At 36.9% G+C, this 13,589-nt stretch overlaps 1 protein-coding gene across 3 annotated transcripts in view; it reads left to right on the top strand.

Annotated features, from left to right (window-relative positions):
* The first annotated feature begins 396 nt into the window (after positions 1-396).
* The window catches only part of arhgef15a (Rho guanine nucleotide exchange factor (GEF) 15), a 16,885-nt gene continuing 3,692 nt past the window's right edge, over positions 397-13,589 (top strand). The window contains exons 1-12 of one of the 3 annotated variants that reach the window (XM_048190096.1): positions 397-494; positions 577-1,186; positions 2,981-3,715; positions 4,118-4,172; positions 4,885-4,949; positions 5,026-5,273; positions 5,352-5,512; positions 8,548-8,700; positions 8,915-9,044; positions 9,147-9,221; positions 9,774-9,866; positions 10,354-10,508. In XM_048190096.1, the coding sequence (XP_048046053.1) occupies positions 769-1,186; positions 2,981-3,715; positions 4,118-4,172; positions 4,885-4,949; positions 5,026-5,273; positions 5,352-5,512; positions 8,548-8,700; positions 8,915-9,044; positions 9,147-9,221; positions 9,774-9,866; positions 10,354-10,508 (2,288 nt within the window). In that variant the 5' untranslated portion in view covers positions 397-494; positions 577-768. Of the gene's footprint in view, positions 548-576; positions 1,187-2,980; positions 3,716-4,117; positions 4,173-4,884; positions 4,950-5,025; positions 5,274-5,351; positions 5,513-8,547; positions 8,701-8,914; positions 9,045-9,146; positions 9,222-9,773; positions 9,867-10,353; positions 10,509-13,589 lie in introns of all 3 variants that reach the window. The other 2 variants (XM_048190097.1, XM_048190098.1) reach the window with 2 other exon arrangements.

The raw sequence follows: 13,589 nt of genomic DNA, 5'->3' as shown, positions 1-13,589 counted from the left end.
GGAAATGTGTGCACTTTTTGTGGTATTTTGTGGTACTCTTTGTATAGCTAATTTATTATATAATATAATATGCTCCTGTCCTCCCGTGACCCTACAGAGGATCAGCATTTTGGAGAATATATAATATAATATAATATAATATAATATAATATAATATAATATAATATAATATAATATAATATAATATAATATAATATAATATAATATAATATAATATAATATAATATAATATAATGATAAAAAATTGATTTTGGATCATACAGATATCCAAATGCTATTTTAAATTCTAAGTCATCTAAGACACCTTATGTCCTGCATCTACAGTATTTCACTATATAATGTACAACAGTCCATTTGGTGTTGTGACCTACTTCCCTATTAAGCCATATGAAAGACCAAAGGACAACATCTGAAAGGAGAAGTAACAATAGTGACATTTATTAACAACACTCAGATCAAGTTTGCTCACAAGTTAGGACAACACGCCAGCAGAGGTAAAACATTTCTTGACATATTGTGTATGGCAGACCTGATTGCTCAATGAAAGGTAAATCAACTTCTTTTCTTGTTTTAAAGATGTTGATATGACAAGAGAAGAAAGAGTAACAACAGGCTTCACTGCAGAAGACTCTAAATTGTTGATGCTGAAATCAGCACAATAAGGGATTTTGTTGCATTAGTTGTTGTTTAGCAGTTTAATATTGTGTAATATTTTGCAGTAATCTATGTGTCTCTGGATTTTAATGTGTGAATCTTGCTCATTTGGACATGAAAATTTTTTTAGAGAATCAAATGGATAAGTCAATCTGTAAACCATCCAATGGAAAACCTACCATTCCACAGAAACCCAACCTTCCACCAAAACCAAATCTTAATGCTTTACACCAGTCAAGCCTCTTTGGTTCCTCTAGCAGAATGGCTCAGGCTTTGCGTAACTTTGAACCAGGAACAGGCAAGCAACCAGCAATAAACTACAACAGTAAAGAAAGTAGATACTCTAAAGATATGAGCCAAAATGGAAGGTCTTTGGTGGTTGAAGCAAGATGTTCAACCAGGATAGAGGACCGAGTACAGCATATATCTTCATTTTCAACACTTAATAAAAGTGGACATATATGGGTTGAAAAACAGATGCCGGAAATAAATCATCAGCTGGCAGTAGATGATGTGGATGTGGGTCGATCAGGTAGTGAAATGTTTTAAATATGTTTCTAAAATGTGTGTGCTTTATATCGTATATGTGAAATATGTTAAGTGATGCTGAAAACAGTATCAATAATGTGACAAAAAAATAGAAAAATCTGTTAACACTTTATATCACATGATGTAGGTTTAGAGTAATTAAATTAAACAGTTGAATAAGGTATAGAAGTATTATATGAAACCAGCATAAATACAAAGAATACATTTAACAACTCGACACTTGTTTTAAGATTTTCAAAAGATATTTCATTAACACTTCACTCTATGAAGCATTTATAATGCATCATAAGGGTATTCTTAATGCATTATACTACATACATACTGTCTTATAAACAGTCTTATAATATGTTCTATCATCTGACAATCATAACAACAGTTAAAATACATTATAATATTTAACTATTTGTGGTTATAACTGTAAAGAGTGCAATGCATTATAATATAGCCTGCATTTATATTGAATTATAAGGGTATTCATGCACACATAATGCCTATAAACAGCCTTATAATGGGTTGTATCATCTTATGAATAATCATAACAACAATAATAATACTTACCTACATATTAGATTTGGTAAAAACCTTGTCATTTTACAGTTTTTATGAATAAAACACGATTTGCATTGTGAATGTATTGCTCATTTATACTTTTCCACACAACTTTGATTTTACCTAAAGGGAAATGTCTTATAAAGATCACTTATAAATATTATGACCACATTATAAAGCTTTTTAGTTTTTTTATTACTTTAAAAGCAAGATATGAGACTTGGGAAAGTAGATAAGACATTTCCCTTTAGGTAAAATCAAAGTGGTGTGGAAAAGTACAAAGGAACAATACATTCACAATGCAAATCGTGTTTCATTCATAAAAACTGTAAAACTACAAGGTTTTTACCAAATCTAATAAGTAAGTAAGTATTATTACTGTTGTTATGATTATTCATAAGATGATACAACACATTATAAGGCTGTTTATAGGCATTATGCATGCATTATAATTATGATGCATTATAAATGCAGGCTTCATCTGGTGTTATATAATGCATTGTACTCTTAAAAGTTATAACCAAAAATAGGTAAGTATTATGAAGTATTGTAACTGTTGTGATTATTTATCAGATGACACAACATATTATTAGGTTGTTTGTAAGGCATTATGCATGTATTATAACGCATTAAGAATACCCTTATAATGCATTATAAATACAGGCTTCATAGAAAATGTTACTGATATTTCCTTTCCATTATTATGGAAACTTTTATTTGTCATTGACATAAATGCAGGTAACTTGCAAAGTGGATAAAGATGTTTGGTGCAGTGCGTTACTGGCTGTTGAGAGCATGAAACCATCAACATTCAAGAAACATTTGAATGTTAAATCAAATTTTGTCTACTTTTACATGAGAAAAATATTTTTTGTTGGGATGCAACTCGATGTAAATAAACCAATTTAGGACCACTGGCTTAGAGCATTGTAGAAGGCAATTGAGTCTGTGCCACAGAACTCGCTTTGGATCGCCCATCATTCACAAAGGTCATGAATCCCCTGTTCCTTATCATGGTCAGTTAATTAAGAAAAAATAAATAAATATTTTGGCTAATCTGATCATGTTCTCACCAACCAATAAGAATATACATTATAATGTGTTTAATAGCCTACATTATTTTACCAGTACAAAAATAAGAGTAGAAAATGTGAAGAAAAAAAAACATATTGTGTCTGGGCCTGTTGATAAGCTTAATAAAGCATCTGACTATCCTTCATTCCCTCAGCTCCTGATGGCAGTGAAATGAATAACTCTGTGAGTGGCACCATAGAAAGTCATCAGGGCTCAATTGCACCACCTACCATCTCAGAGGAGAAACACTGTCATTGCATCTGCCACCTTCAAAGGCCTGGCATGAAACTGGTCTGGGTACCTTTACAGGAGAAGAAAAATGACATGGATACTGTAATTCATAAACATCAAAACAGAGGAAGTCAGAGAAATAGGTTTCCAAATAAGGAGGATGTTTTAACCAGCAATGAAGTCAGTAGGCCACAGAATAGCCCATCTCACCATTCAAAACACCAAGAATTGCCTCCGTGTGTAAATTGCCAAAGCTTTCTACTTCACCACAGCCCTCACAAATTAGCAGGAAAACGGTTTGCATATGCTGATGAGTCATTTCAAAACCACTCAAAACCCCCTGTACCACCAAGGACTTATCAGTCCTCTGAGTATCAAAACAGCCAACAATATACACAGCTTGATCACATCGATGCTCATATATACTTGGATCTTTTGCCATCAAATGACAATAAAGTTACTGCTCCAGCTGTCCCCCCTCGTCCTCCCCCACGACTTCCTAGGCACCCTCCGCAAAAGCAAAAGACAGATAGGCGGTCTTCTCAGCCTGCGCTGGCCTGTGTGGTCTCTCTTCGAGGAGGCGGTCCACCTATCAGAAACACCAGCAGCTGTGTGCGTGGAAGATTATCTCATCCCAAATCTGTGCTAAACCCATCAGGTAAGCACAGAGGTTTCGTTGCAGAAAAAGTGTGCATGGCCTTAATATTTATCATGAACTTTTAATGGCTAAGATTTTGCCAAGTATGACATCTTGGATCAACGTCTTGTGTCGATCCTGGAACAAAATTCTTGTCAAATAAACATAGTATCAACCATGTTTCTAATCCCAAACATTAAGTATGGTAACATTGTCCAAGCAACTAAAACCAGACCTAATCCTTACCCTACCGTAACTAATCCACGAACATGTCCTACTTGCCGAAATCATTGTGGACATTAAGACACGCTATCAGTTACTCTTTTTCCCCCACATATCTCCTTTTAAATGCTTTATTCAATACCAGTTTCATTTCTTGAAATGAATGAAACTGACATATGTGTCTACATTTCTGTTTTCTAGGTGAGAGCTATGAAAATGGTGATTTCGAAGGCTGGGAGTCTATTGACACAAAAGAGTAAGTTCTATCAGAATTTTTTGGGGCCCAGCAGGCTGTTAAAAGTTTTGTCTTGCTCCTAGCATCTTAGAGACGTAAGCCAGTAAAGCAAAACAATAAAAGATTTTTGATATTGTAAAGTATAATGCAAATAATGAAATGATAATGATAGTAGTTTACTTAATTTTTTGTTGGTGTACCATCAGATATTGTTCATGAGCCTACTGTATGACTTTCTACAGTATGGTTATCTCCTCTTGCGAATAAGACTGTCTTTTAGTGCACTTTGCAAACTAACTTTTGTGGTTACTTAAATGTGAATGCACTTAAATCTAAAAAAAAAAAAACATACCCCCCACACACACTTTTTATTATTATACACTATACTTCCTTTATACACTATTCTTAGCATCTTTCAAGTAATATATTAAGAGCTTAATTTACACATCCTCTTTCCCTGAAATAAAAACCTGACATGTCCAACTTTTACGGATTTGAAAAAGAGAGGTTTCGTTTCTGACTCACTGCTAGCCGGAAAGGCGGGTCAAAATGAAATTATGAGGTGGTGAGAATTACCTTTTTTGTCTCCCAGGTTTGTTGTGAGTTTAATTATCTTTTTTAAACTGAGAAATTACATTTTAAAAACACTCATGTCATTAGGCCTTTATGATCTGTGACTGATGCTAATTTTAGCCCAGTAATGTGTGACCAGGTAGTTGTGGGTTTCTTACAGGCTGTGTGACAATACAGGAAGCCCACGGAGGATCTCCAGTGACTGGGAGCCAAACAGTGACTATGGTGAGATAATTAAATTAATGTATATATAACACCAAACTTTCAACCAAACTTCTCAAACACATTGTGTCATCCTTAGAACCTCTGTATCAGATCTACCAGGCTAAGGTCTCGAAAGAAGCCAGTCAGATCCAGACTGATAGCCCAGATTGCAACAGGAGAAGTGTTAGTGAAACTCTGGGTCTTGAGGGTCACGGAGGGCTGGGAGTGGTTGACCCCCGGTCCAAAAGAGGCCCCGAAGAGATTACGCTATGGCAAGACTTACCAGTGGTGAAGGAAAGCGGAATGTTATACAAACTCACTCGCACTGAAATACAGAGACAAGAGGTTAGAGTAACACTGTAATTTAACTCTATTAGGAGTAACTTTACATCTGTCTATATGTTAATCTTTATGTGTTTTTAGAGCATGTTTGAAGTGCTCACCTCTGAGGCCTCCTACCTGCGCTCCCTGCGGGTTCTGAAGGATCACTTCCTGGGGTCACGGGAACTCAATGAGACTCTGGTCATTCATGATAGGAAGGCCCTCTTCTCCAACCTCCTGCAGGTCTATGAGGTCAGCGAGAGGTGAGAGAGACAGAAGAGAAACAAGAGGAAATTTTTTATTTTTCTGTGGACCACAAAATGAGCTACTCTTTTCTATTATAAAATAGATTGTAACCCGAACTCCAAAAAGGTACCAAAAAAAAGATGCTTTGTGTGTGAAACAGCCTGAAATTTATGTTGTTCACTCATAATGAAATCTTTGAAAAGTAATAGTTTAGGAATAGTTTACCCATATTGAAAGTTCTGTTATCATTTACTCATAATTTTCTCTTCAAAAATTCACCTTTTGTTTATATATATATATATATATATATATATATATATATATATATATATATATATATATATATATATGCACACACATACATACATTATATATTAAGTAAAATAAAACAGAATAAGATATAAAATAAAAAAAGAGAATGAGGACTGTCAAGCTCAAAAAATAAAATTAGCCCACACAACTCATGCACTATATTCCAGGTCTTCTGAATCCACATGATACAGGTCTACAGCAGGCATGTCCTGATTGGCATAAACTGTAAACTTGTCCCTCACATCTGATTGGAATGATTTGAATGTGGTTCCAGAATTAACATCTTAGTTGATCATGGAACAATGTACTTGGTGAAATCAGGTTCTGCGGATCGAGGCATGGGCAGGGGTGGGCTGAGCCCTAAACATCTGCCTTGCCCACCCAATCAGAATTTAGGCACAGATAGTGTTTTTTATGATTTGTGCACTGAATAAAAACAATCTGATTCAGGATGTGTGTTAAGAAGTTTGATGAAGGGCTGTAGAATGCCACAACCAATCAAAAATATAACTCCAGAAATTTGCAGTATTTTTTTGTTCTTATCTGAAAGTAACGGCGACTTTCAGTCTGTAGCAGAAAAGCAGAGGCTGACAATCACATGAGCAATAATGGGCAGAAATATTTGCATACTATGCAAATTACTGAGAGCTATACAGAGCTATTATATATATATATATATATATATATATATATATATATATATATATATATATATATATATATATATATATATATATATATATATATATATATATATATATACACACACAGTGGGTACGGAAAGTATTCAGACCCCCTTAAATTTTTCACTCTTTGTTATATTGTAGCCATTTGCTAAAATCATTTAAGTTCATTTTTTTTCCTCATTAATGTACACACAGCACCCCATATTGACAGAAAAACACAGAATTGTTGACATTTTTGCAGATTTATTAAAAAAGAAAAACTGAAATATCACATGGTCCTAAGTATTCAGACCCTTTGCTGTGACACTCATATATTTAACTCAGGTGCTGTCCATTTCTTCTGATCATCCTTGAGATGGTTCTACACCTTCATTTGAGTCCAGCTGTGTTTGATTATACTGATTGGACTTGATTAGGAAAGCCACACACCTGTCTATATAAGACCTTACAACTCACAGTGCATGTCAGAGCAAATGAGAATCATGAGGTCAAAGGAACTGCCTGAAGAGCTCAGAGACAGAATTGTGGCAAGGCACAGATCTGGCCAAGGTTACAAAAAAATTTCTGCTGCACTTAAGGTTCCTAAGAGCACAGTGGCCTCCATAATCCTTAAATGGAAGATGTTTGGGATGACCAGAACCCTTCCTAGAGCTGGCCGTCCAGCCAAACTGAGCTATCGGGGGAGAAGAGCCTTGGTGAGAGAGGTAAAGAAGAACCCAACGATCACTGTGGCTGAGCTCCAGAGATGCAGTCGGGAGATGGGAGAAAGTTGTAGAAAGTCAACCATCGCTGCAGCCCTCCACCAGTCGGGGCTTTGTGGCAGAGTGGCCTGACGGAAGCCTCTCCTCAGTGCAAGACACATGAAAGCCCGCATGGAGTTTGCTAAAAAACACCTGAAGGACTCCAAGATGGTGAGAAATAAGATTCTCTGGTCTGATGAGACCAAGATAGAACTTTTTGGCCTTAATTCTAAGCGGTATGTGTGGAGAAAACCAGGCACTGCTCATCACCTGTCCAATACAGTCCCAACAGTGAAGCATCATGCTGTGGGGGTGTTTTTCAGCTGCAGGGACAGGATGACTGGTTGCAATCGAGGGAAAGATGAATGCGGCCAAGTACAGGGATATCCTGGACGAAAACCTTCTCCAGAGTGCTCAGGACCTCAGACTGGGCCGAAGGTTTACCTTCCAACAAGACAATGACCCTAAGCACACAGCTAAAATAACGAAGGAGTGGCTTCACAACAACTCCGTGACTGTTCTTGAATGGCCCAGCCAGAGCCCTGACTTAAACCCAATTGAGCATCTCTGGAGAGACCTAAAAATGGCTGTCCACCAACGTTTACCATCCAACCTGACAGAACTGGAGAGGATCTGCAAGGAGGAATGGCAGAGGATCCCCAAATCCAGGTGTGATAAACTTGTTGCATCTTTCCCAAAAAGACTCATGGCTGTATTAGATCAAAAGGGTGCTTCTACTAAATACTGAGCAAAGGGTCTGAATACTTAGGACCATGTGATATTTCAGTTTTTCTTTTTTAATAAATCTGCAAAAATGTCAACAATTCTGTGTTTTTCTGTCAATATGGGGTGATGTGTGTACATTAATGAGAGAAAAAATTAACTTAAATGATTTTAGCAAATGACTGCAATATAACAAAGAGTGAAAAATTTAAGGGGGTCTGAATACTTTCCGTACCCACTGTATATATACATATATATATACTGATATATACCACATATATATATATATAGGGGTGACTAAGCTATAGCCAGGTGAGCTTTTATCAGGGTTGGAGCAAATCTCGCCACCCCAGATCTAGTGTATTACCACCCCCCACCCCCCACCGCAAAAAAGCCCAGCCAGGACATCGGCCAGCCCACCAAGAACGGGGCCTGATATGATAGCTTTATATGATCGGTCATGCCATGGTCATATGTATTTGGAATGGTACCAAAAAGAGTAAATTATGACAGTTATCATTTTTGAAACTAAGCCATTAACCAAAGAACTACTACCCCATGGGAATGAATGAACATGTCTGTTCTTCTTAGGTTTATAGGCGATCTGCTGAAACGAGTCGATGAGAGTGTGGTGATATCTGATGTGTGTGACATCATTTATGAGCACTCAAAGAACTATTTCTCAGTCTTCATTGATTATGTCAGAAATCAGCAGTACCAAGAAAAGACCTACAGCAGACTGATGTGAGACTTTTATACATACCTAAATCCATTTGTACAGAAACACACACACACAAATTATAATAATTTTAATGTAAAACTTTCAGCTTTGATTTGAATGCTTCTAAATGCATAAAATACATTTTACAGATTTACTTTTGAAGTGCCATGTACCAAAAACATACATTTTAAGTTATAAGTATTGTAAATTATGTTGTTTACATGTATGTACTGGCAGGGACAGTAACAGGGATTTTTCAGTTGTGATGAGGCGGCTGGAGTTATCTCCACTCTGCAAACGTTTGCCCTTCACATCCTTTATGCTTCTGCCCTTCCAGCGAATCACACGCATCAAAATCCTTATACAGGTGAGATATAACAGCTAATGTTTTCAAAAATACCTATTCCTCTCATTTGTAAATGTAAAATGATCAGACAGTAGCGCTTGGATTCATTTCAACCTCTTGTAGAATATCCAAAAGCGGACTGCAAAGGGCACTAAAGAGGAGGAAACCACTTCCAAGGCCCTGGCTTCAGTGTCTGAGGTAAAATGAGTAAAATCAACAGTGACCTTTGAGTTTGATTAGCCGAATGCTGATATCCAGAACAGCAGTGAAACATTTTTGTGTTGGCTATAGAATTCCAACTCTTCTTTGTTACTTTTAATACTTTTCGAATCAAAATGATTTTTAATTCAGAAAATAAGAACATGCTCATCATAGAAAAGGTATATATCTGGGTCGTGTCATTGACCTAAATATCAATGATCAATATCATCAGCTAAATTCGTTAAAATGCTGAGTTGCTACTTGGCATTATAAACAGTTTACAGATAGGCTAATAGAATGCTTTGCTTGATGGAAGAATTTTTATTGTGATTATTTACTGAACCTTGATATCATAATACTGATTTCACAACAGCTACACATCATGCCTAATGATGTCTCTGTGGTAAAAACACTGTAAAGTGGCCAACTAACACTAAATCTTAACCACTTTTTCAAATATTTCATAAATATGAAATCTCTCCATATGCATTTGTTGTACCTTTCATGTCTAGCTTTGATCTCTCTCATTGTCAACATTCTTGTTTGTAGCTAATCGCCCAGGCAAACACACAGGTGGGGCAGATGAAACAGATGGAAGAGCTCATACACATCTCTAACAAGTTGGAGTTTGACAAACTCAAGGTCTGTAAATTCACTACTGCACACTTAAAAAATCTACATACTGTTGCTTTACAGAACCTAGGAGGGTTTTTTCCGTTAACATGATACCTAGAAGTAATAATCTGTTAAAAATAAATATTTATGTATAATGTAACATCTATCCATCTATCCATCCATCCATCCATCCCAAGGAGCCATATAGCAACTCAAGAGTCCTAGAAAATAAATTAATTAGTAAAAGTTTCTTTGCTGAACTTAAGCTGCATCAAAGAACCATTAAAAATCCTGTTCAAATCGTTGTATTTTCAGTAACGCATTTTTAGTTTTGTCCAAAATACTATGACACTATGCATTTAATCAAACTTCTTCTGAAAGTACCATTTTCTTTTACTACATACGAAGGCAGACATCATGTATTATTTCAATATGGCAACATAATTATATTTCTTTGCAGGATTTAAGCGATACAAAATACAATAATAAGTTATGTGTTTCTTGATTTCTACAGGCCGTTCCAATTGTTTCTAAAACACGCTGTCTAGAAAAACAGGGTGAATTACAGGAGCTAAGCAAAAGAGGGTCTCTCTTCAGCATCCGCAACAAATGTACTCCCGTATACATGTTCCTCTTCAACGACCTTCTCATTCTCACCACTAAAAAAAGGTTAGAGACAGATGGTTATTGAGATTAACCTCAAAGGTGAAGTATGTAATTTCTGCATTACTAGTTGCACCCAGCTAGAAAATAAAATGTGGGGGGGGGGGGTTCGATGGAGTGTATCTTGGAAATGCCCCATTCGCACATCAAACCACCACCAACTCAAACATCACTAATACAGGTGCTTAGCTGTGATGTTATGTGTCATGAGTATGCAATTAAATAGGCTAACAATTGCTGAATTCAGAAACACATTATAGTACACTACTTTTATATCTTTCTATGACATAACTGCCATAACTGTCTAGAGCAGGGGTGTCCAGTCCTGCTCCTGGCAGGCCACTGTAATGCAGAGGCTAGCTCCAACCCCTAACAAACCCACCTGAACCAGCTAATCAAGGTCTTACTAGGCATACTAAAAACTTCTAGGCAGGTCTGTTGAGGCAAGCTGGAGCTAAACGTCTTGCTTAAGGCCAATTCACATTGCACCGACAGACGCAGACCAATGCCAACAGTCACAGCACATACATTCTAAATATGATTCAGCATGTTCAATCGGCAGATGACAGACGCCAACAGATACCAACAGGGTTAACAAAACCCACCGAAGTGTCTGTTGCCGTCTGTCATCATCTGTCGGTGTAGTGTGAATTGGTCTTTATAATAAACCCATCCAACATATCTGCACCAGGCGTATTTAACACGACGCGCCATAACTATAGAGGGTATGCACGAGACATAACAGTCTGCTGTTGTGACTGTGGTTACGGCCACTGAGTGGCAAAAATGACTGCATTGGTTTTCAGAGTGAATGCCGCGAAAAACACACAAAACACATCCAAAATGGGAAAGAGCTTTGCGATTGACTGTACAAATAGATCTGACAAGAAATCTAAGGTATATTTTTACAGACTGCCGAAAGCTACAGAAAAAAGAAGCAAATTGATTGCTGCAATTCACAGAAGCAACTGGACTCCAGGCAGAGAAACGTGGATTTGCAGTTATCATTTTGTGTCAAAATGTTGGATTTTGGGGTAAAATCATACCCTATATATTGTATTGTTATATATTGTATTGACAACTCATCAATTACATATTTACCATCTTATATTCTGCATAATTGGGTGTTTTTAAATAAACACTGACTAAAACTATATAATTTTTAGGTACGGATGATATGACATATATATGATATATATAACATTAATATAAATAATCTGATATGATATATATAACATTGATATAAGTAATCACTTGGATTTAGACCTACCTATGTTGTATTTATATAAAGCGTTCACAGGCAAATTTGCTTTATGCATTTCCCCGGCGTCAAATCAGGCACATCTAAATGTCAGGAAGCACGATTCCTGGCTGCATGTCAATATCCATGGATTAGGTTTCTTTGGCAAGTTGTAAGGAACACTATTGAGCCCAACCTTTAGCGTAATAGTTTGTTTTACTCTAGGTTTCTCCTATTAAATCCAGTCATGCAGCAGACTCTTTTGCTGAGGGGGCATGTTCCAATGGGAAAGTGATGTCATTGTATACCCTCTATTTGAGGTCAACACTAGACACATCATATTAAATATACACTTGAACATTTTTCTTTCTGAATGAATCAGGTGCATTTAATTAAGGTTGAAGCTAAACTCAGAAATGCAGAAATATTTAACTTGCACTCCTGTAACCAAAGCTGAATGCATGTTCCCATATAACGAGTCAGCCATGGTCCCACGCCGGCTAAACACCCTCTGGCTCAGACTTGAAATTACTTAACTTGGCTAGACTTGACTGAGAAACAAGACACTTATCAACAGAGGTTACAGGGAACAAAGATAGACAAGGTCTATACATGAGGGCTATTATATATATATATATATATATATATATATATATATATATATATATATATATATATATATATATATATATATATATATATATATATATATATATATATATATATATATATATATATACATATATACATATAATATATATATAGCAATGGCAGGCCTGAACCATGGAACAGTGGTGGACCTGAACTGTGGAGCAGTGGCAGGCCTGGATCATGGTGCAATGGTGGGCTTGGACCATGAAGTAATGGCCGGCCTGGACCGAGGAACAGTGATGGGGCTGGATGTTGGAGCAGTGGATGAAACCATGGGAGTTCAGGTGGCAAGAAGTGATGGAGACTAACAGGGTGGAGCTAGCAGAGGAGATGACCACCTCAGTTGAGTAGTAGACTACCATGGTGGAGTTGATTGATCAGGAGGCCATGGCAGATCAGGAACATAGATGACATTCATGACAATGACATAGCTAGTATAGACAACCTCATTGGATGTGACATAGCATGGAAAGTTCATAAACAGCCTCCTTGGCCATGGCTTGGGGCAAACATGGTTCATTGGACAGCCTCCCTGGCCATGACTTGGGTCAACAAAGGTTAATGAATGGCCTCCCTAGCCATGACTTGGTCCATAAACCTTTTATGGATGGCCTCTTTGGCAATCAGAAGGCTTAGTGTGAGCTGTGGTGGACGCCGCCACCTATGCGGCCCACACAATGATGTTGGTGGCCACTACCGGAAGCACCGTGGACAGTGGGATGACCTCTGGGACCATTGATGACCCTGCTGAACATTGACTGAGCTAACGTTTAACATACACAGTTGCTGTAGGCAACTTCAGACTGTTACCTAAATATTTAAAGTAAATTCTGTGTACACGTCCACTTTAAACCACAGCATTTTCTGTCAACAATGTATATGACAGAAAATGTATTACATTTTCAGGTACAGCGGTTAGTTTGAAATAAAATTTAACAGTGGAAATTGAGTCTCACATTATTTAAATTTTATTCACACACAAAACATTAATGGTGAACATTTTTGACTTTATAAAATTATTCTCTCAAGTCTTGCCGATCGGCCCCTATTAAGCAAAGAAAGTAAGGCTAGACTCAACTTAATTATTTCCTGGACTTTGTATCACTAAAGTCCCTAAATGTATGTAAATGCAGGAAATGGGATTCAAATCAAAAACATTTTCCCCCATTTTGTGTCCCCCTCACTTCTCAAACCAA

Source organism: Megalobrama amblycephala, linkage group LG4 (assembly GCF_018812025.1).
Source record: "Megalobrama amblycephala isolate DHTTF-2021 linkage group LG4, ASM1881202v1, whole genome shotgun sequence".
In the NCBI taxonomy this organism is placed as follows: Eukaryota; Metazoa; Chordata; class Actinopteri; order Cypriniformes; family Xenocyprididae; genus Megalobrama; species Megalobrama amblycephala.
Note: the sequence above shows the minus strand (reverse complement) of the source record. Positions and strands in the feature narration are given on the sequence as shown.